The sequence below is a fragment of the Ipomoea triloba genome, chromosome 3 (genome assembly GCF_003576645.1).
Source record: "Ipomoea triloba cultivar NCNSP0323 chromosome 3, ASM357664v1".
Taxonomy (NCBI): domain Eukaryota; kingdom Viridiplantae; phylum Streptophyta; class Magnoliopsida; order Solanales; family Convolvulaceae; genus Ipomoea; species Ipomoea triloba.
The window spans coordinates 22943128-22948445 of NC_044918.1; the positions used below are offsets into that span (position 1 = coordinate 22943128).

At 38.5% G+C, this 5318-nt stretch overlaps 1 protein-coding gene across 1 annotated transcript; it reads right to left on the reverse strand.

Annotated features, from left to right (window-relative positions):
• Window positions 1-447: 447 nt before the first annotated feature.
• On the reverse strand, window positions 448-5013 carry LOC116014374 (GTPase-activating protein gyp7-like). The gene is made up of 6 exons (XM_031254420.1): window positions 4269-5013; window positions 2959-3094; window positions 2818-2867; window positions 2233-2286; window positions 842-2054; window positions 448-754 (listed from the first exon to the last, which is right to left on the reverse strand). Exons 1-6 carry the CDS (start codon window positions 4406-4408, stop codon window positions 737-739), a joined length of 1611 nt encoding a protein of 536 aa, XP_031110280.1. The 5' UTR covers window positions 4409-5013; the 3' UTR covers window positions 448-736.
• Between the last annotated feature and the right edge of the window lie 305 nt (window positions 5014-5318).

Here is a 5318-nt window from a genome sequence, read left to right on the forward strand (position 1 = left end):
TCGTTATCTCCTCACTCATCTCTCTTCACTTCATCGACTTCCTTACTGCATTGTCTGTTCACTTTATCGCAACTTTTAAGATCAATTGTCTTGATCTTTTTGTTTTTATATTTTAAAACATTTATTCCAATTATAAAATCATACATAACTCAATCATCAATATTAATAACCATTCCAATTCCATCCTACTAATCTATTACCAAACATGTAAAATACTTTCACCAAAACTCATTTCAATTATCAAGTATTTAATTCTAATCCAATTCCGATTTCGATGTTAGAATCGAACAGACCCTTCATTCTCACTGTTTCCATTCTCGAAAGTAACAAAAAAGAAAGGTTTTTTTTTTTTTTTTTTGAAAACACAAAAAAGAAAGGTTAGTAACGTACTAACGTTCAAACTGATAATTTGGTATTGAAGTAGTAGTAGTAATCACTCAACTGGCATGAATTCGCACCAAACAAAAGGTCAAAAGCTTATATTCAAACTCTAAAGCAGCAACAATTAACGTGATTATAGATTGTACCTAGCACAAGTGAGAAATCAAATAGATGGCGATAAACTACTTGATCCAAAAAAAAAAAAAAAAAAACAAAACTAACAAGGGTAACCCAACCAAGATGGCAAGAGATCTGAACTACAAGGTCACGAGTTCGAATACTTGCCCTCTTGATTTGAACCGGTCAACTATAGATAACCTAGGCTAATTTACTTGTGGTCTTTTGCCGGCTAGGATCACAAGGAGGGATTTACCTACACGTAAGAGGTTGTGGGATTTCCTCGTCATCCGAAAACAGTTGTCTAACATTTTTGAAAACCAAGATTAGAAAACAACTATACCTTGTCATGGAGGGTGACCACCAAATCATGGGCATCACCCAGGAGCTTCCATACATCAAGATTACCAGCCATGTTATTGCACTCCCTCAAAATTTCTTCCATGCTACTATGTTTCTCTATGATTTGTTTCTTCCTTTGTAGCACAGATGCTGCAATTGCATAAAGCAACAGATCCTCAGTTGGTGGGGCCCTCAATCTTATCTTGCTCCATCCAGATTTACCAATCCTGGCCCTGATTGCAGCCTGATCTGCCCACATCACCTCCCACAGGATAATTGTTTGATCAAATGTTAACTCTCTCCTGAATAGCACTACCACCATCCTATACACAAAGAAGCAATCCTCTGCTTGAAGCTTTTCCAAGTGTCTGTAGAGATGTGAGTCCTTATATTTAATAATTTTTGAAACCACGTTCAGCTGCCTCCGGATCCCCACCTCATCGAGCCTGAAGTTATGCCGAGCCTTCTTCATGAAACCAACAAAACACCAGAAAGCTTCGTAGTCATCGGTTATGACACTAATTATCGGAGAGAGTAAATCACTCATACCCTGGCAGTAGCCAATTTCAGGGTCATATAGTGCATAGGCTTCAAGAATGGCAACTAATCGAGCAGCATGGACGATCCTGCAGGGATCCAGGTGACTGTAGTCCTTCAGCCCAACAGCCTCGGCAGATTGGTGTGCCTTCAGTTCTGAAACTGCAGCCTGACCAGGAGAATATGCCATCCACTCTCCATTAGCACGGATTGCATCAAGACGGATGATGCGTCGCCATGTCGCAAAATCTTCTACATTCAGAAGTTTTGACTGGGATTCCATTGAAGGGGAAGATCCCTTAGAGGGCATCTCAGTGGTGTTTTTCTCCATGCTATCCATGGAGGGAATATTTTGGATTGTAACAGGATCAGCAGAGGAGTCCGAGTCTGATGATTCAGAGTCAGAGTTAAAACCTAGCTCTGTGATTCGTCTTGAACCAGCATTTCCATAAAACAAAGAGTCAACAGGATTGTCTGAATATTCATTGTATGGGCTTCTTTCCCCGCTACAGAGGGATTCTCTACAACTAACATCTTCAGAAACTGGAGAATCCACCACTCCAATGAGACTTCCATTGTTTCCATTACTTGTTCTGCTAGTTCCGTTCAATTTAAACATCTTATCCTTGCATTTTAACAGTCGACGGCACTGCAATCGCAACCTAGCATATTCTTTTCTGCAGTTAACAATTAAAAAAAAAAAAAGAGTATATAGAATTAGGAACACGCCATATTTTCTCATTTCCCATTTATTCTCCCCACTTTCATATCTGTTCTCTCTATTTTCTATTTGGTTGCCGGAGAAGGGGGTGTTTGGTGGTGCATAATTAATAGTATTGAAATCAGCAGCGGTACCTTTTCTGGCATCTTATGGAGTCTCTTTCTTCTTTAGAACTGTCCAAATCAAAGCTGCAGCAGAAACAAAGTTGAAGGCATCAGATGTTGTAAACCCAATTTTCAGTGATAGATGCAAGTAATGAAGAAGAGACGACATTAGAACCATTGCTCAGAAAGTAAAGCAGGATTATTATTTCATTAACTTTAAAAGAGGACAAAAGGAGAAAAAACATCTCAGATTTTATTGGCAGGAATAGATTTACAAGGTAAGGTTTATAAAAGACATTAAGAACCAAAATCACCAACACACCATGTTTTTTTTGCCCTCTAGGAGCAGATGAAAATTTGGTAGTTCATTCTTGCTGAATAAAACAGTTCACAGATATCATTTTGTGGAATCTTTGATATCACAGATTTAGAAGTATAGAACTGGCAAGCGTAAGATATAAAAATACTCTTCCCCATACCCCCCTAAAACATAAAAACATAATTTTGAATTCAAGAAAAATCAGGGATAATGGAATTTCCCTCCTACTTCAATGCGAGAAAAATAAAGGACTATTTAAATGCAGAAGGAATGTCATGAAAAACAATGAAACTTACACCCCAAGTAGGAATGGCCAAACTTCTGCCCTGATACTAGGTTCAACACCCTGCATGACATGGTCAGGCAAATAGTTGACAAACATTAGACTTGTTGATCCCATAAAAAATTGAACACCTCAAAGTTGTACAAGGACTCACTCCACTCCGGACTTTTTTCAGAAATTTAACTCCACCATCTCGAAGTCTTCCATCAGGTGTGAAAAAGCTTCTCCACCGTCGGAGTGAAAGGGCACGCTTTCGTTTTCTGTGAGACCATGGCGACTTAAGATGGGCCCTGGAAAACAGAAGATAGTTTCCATTAAATATTCTGACATTGAGAGTAAATCTAACTTGAAACTTTCAGAGATGCAGCTTCAATTAATAGTTTTTCATAATTCATTCAAATAATTTCTGGATTCAAAAATTCCACAGAAATTCTTTTGAGTTACTTTGACAATAAAAATCCCATCTGATGTGGTGCAGGATTTTCACAGCTAAGAATAACTGTAGTATTACTCTTCCACAAAAGGAGGAAAAAAACAAAAGTAATGATGAAAGCTCCCTACTGAGGAATCGAAATTATTGCTACCAGCAATGAATCAAAATAACATCAAAACTGTAGAGTATGGCAAACTCTACATCACTTCTTCGTGCAATAACTCTTTTTTACATAAGTGTATGACATCTGGAGATCCAAGGTTAACATCTGAAAAAGAAGTTAATCCACCCACAATTGAAGTTCTAATATGTTAGAGCATGTACAGCCATGATTCCCTAAGGAAACAGCAGTTCCACTATATATATATATATATATATGAAATGAGAACCACCCAGGTAAGAACCAACATGAATACACAGATGCACACAAACTACTCGAGGTAGATTGTGTGCATTCGGGGGAGAGGTTCTCATTTGACCATCACCCCCCCTCTCTCTCTATATATTTATATAAATATAATGCGTGCATCATATTATCCATTTCAAGGCTCTTCCACGGTACAGGCGTACAGCTAAGCAACTCAAAATAACCAGAAAAATCCAACCATCACATAGATCCGTATAATAACATTTTGTTCACTTTTAGACTACTTTATCAAATCCCCAAACACAAACTTCAAAATCCACCAAAAATTCTCACATCCCATTTATTAATATTAATTAAAGATAAACAAAAAATCTAACGAAAAAAAAAAAGAAAAAAAAAATCTCTTTCAGGCTAAAATTGAAATGAAAACAACTACAAAACAAGGAGTATCAAGGAAAAATGACTCTTAAGACAAAGAAAATGACAACAGATGCGACCCAGAAAATATCCAAAATGTTACTCTCTGCAGATGACCTATATAGCAAAGTAAAAACAAAAATGAAATAAAAGGGGCCTGAGATCAGGATCCGAACTTTTCTGAAATCTGAGCTGAATGAAAGGCTAAAATTAGAAATCAATTAGAGAAAAAGGAAATGAGACTCACCGATCAGGGTAAGAACAAGAAGCTGGCGAGGAGGATGCTACAACGAACAGAATCGATCTCAAACGAATCCACGATATCGATGAAGACGGTGAAGAGGAATCCGAAGACGACGAAGTCTTACTTCGTTTAAGAGCTTTCATCTACTTCTACTTTGTCAGAAATAATTAATAATCTACAGTACTCTAGGGTTCACACGTAAATTCTCAGACTTCCCGTGCAATTTACTGTGACCATTCCCCTGTGTTCTTTACCTAGTAGTACAGAAGCCGTCGCCAGTCAAGACGAGCCCAGCGAAGGGTGTGATAGCGAGAGCCACACCGGCATTCGGAACACTTGTGCCATTCCGGAGCCGCCGCCGCCGCCGCCGCCGGAGCCTATGATAACTCCGCCGAGCTTACTGATACTGCAGCAGATTTCCCCAACAACACTAGGAGAAGCACTGGAGATGATCATCGAGAATGCCGATTATACTCAGCTGCCGCAAATCACGCCGGGTGGATTTTCTACCATTAATAGAGACTGCCTTCACTTCAAACAGCTTTCATATCATATGTATATGTTTTTCTTTCTGCTTTTTCTCCGGTGGTTATGGCTTTAGGTGTTTGGAGTCTGGCGAGTCGCGTATAGATTTGTCTCTTTCTACTTTGTAAATTGCAGCGGGATTTCTGTTTTCTCTCTCTAGAGTATAGAGAGAGAGAGAGAAAGTGGGGTAGACCTAGAGAGGAAATGAAAGAGATAGAACCGAACCGAGGAGTCGAGGACGGACCGGGACAGTCCACACAGTTCGGATTTTAAAATCTAATCCAATTTTTAAGATAAATTTCATTTCATTTTTTATAAACGATTTCCATAATATCGTTATGTGTTTTTTTTAACGAAAGAAGGGGAATGCATTAATTAAGGTCCATGTTCAAAGCGTGAGCAATAGAAGAAAAAGGAATCAGAGAACAATTCGAGGAAGGAAAGGGCTTCCCTAGTAAGAATTGGGCAACCGCTTAAAAAGCAAAAAGCATAAGTTTGTAAAACAAGTAGTTAGTTTTCTAACATCAT

What these genes read in the sequence shown, in the direction of transcription:
- LOC116014374 (XM_031254420.1), bottom strand. Translation starts at nt 4,408, where the DNA reads ATGAAAGCTCTTAAACGAAGTAAGACTTCGTCGTCTTCGGATTCCTCT. An exon ending in TCTTGTTCTTACCCTGATCG is followed by an intron (nt 3,095 to 4,268) that starts GTGAGTCTCATT and finishes TCTGTTTTCCAG; the next exon opens with GGCCCATCTTAAGTCGCCAT. An exon ending in TCCATAAGATGCCAGAAAAG is followed by an intron (nt 2,055 to 2,232) that starts GTACCGCTGCTG and finishes TGTTAACTGCAG; the next exon opens with AAAAGAATATGCTAGGTTGC.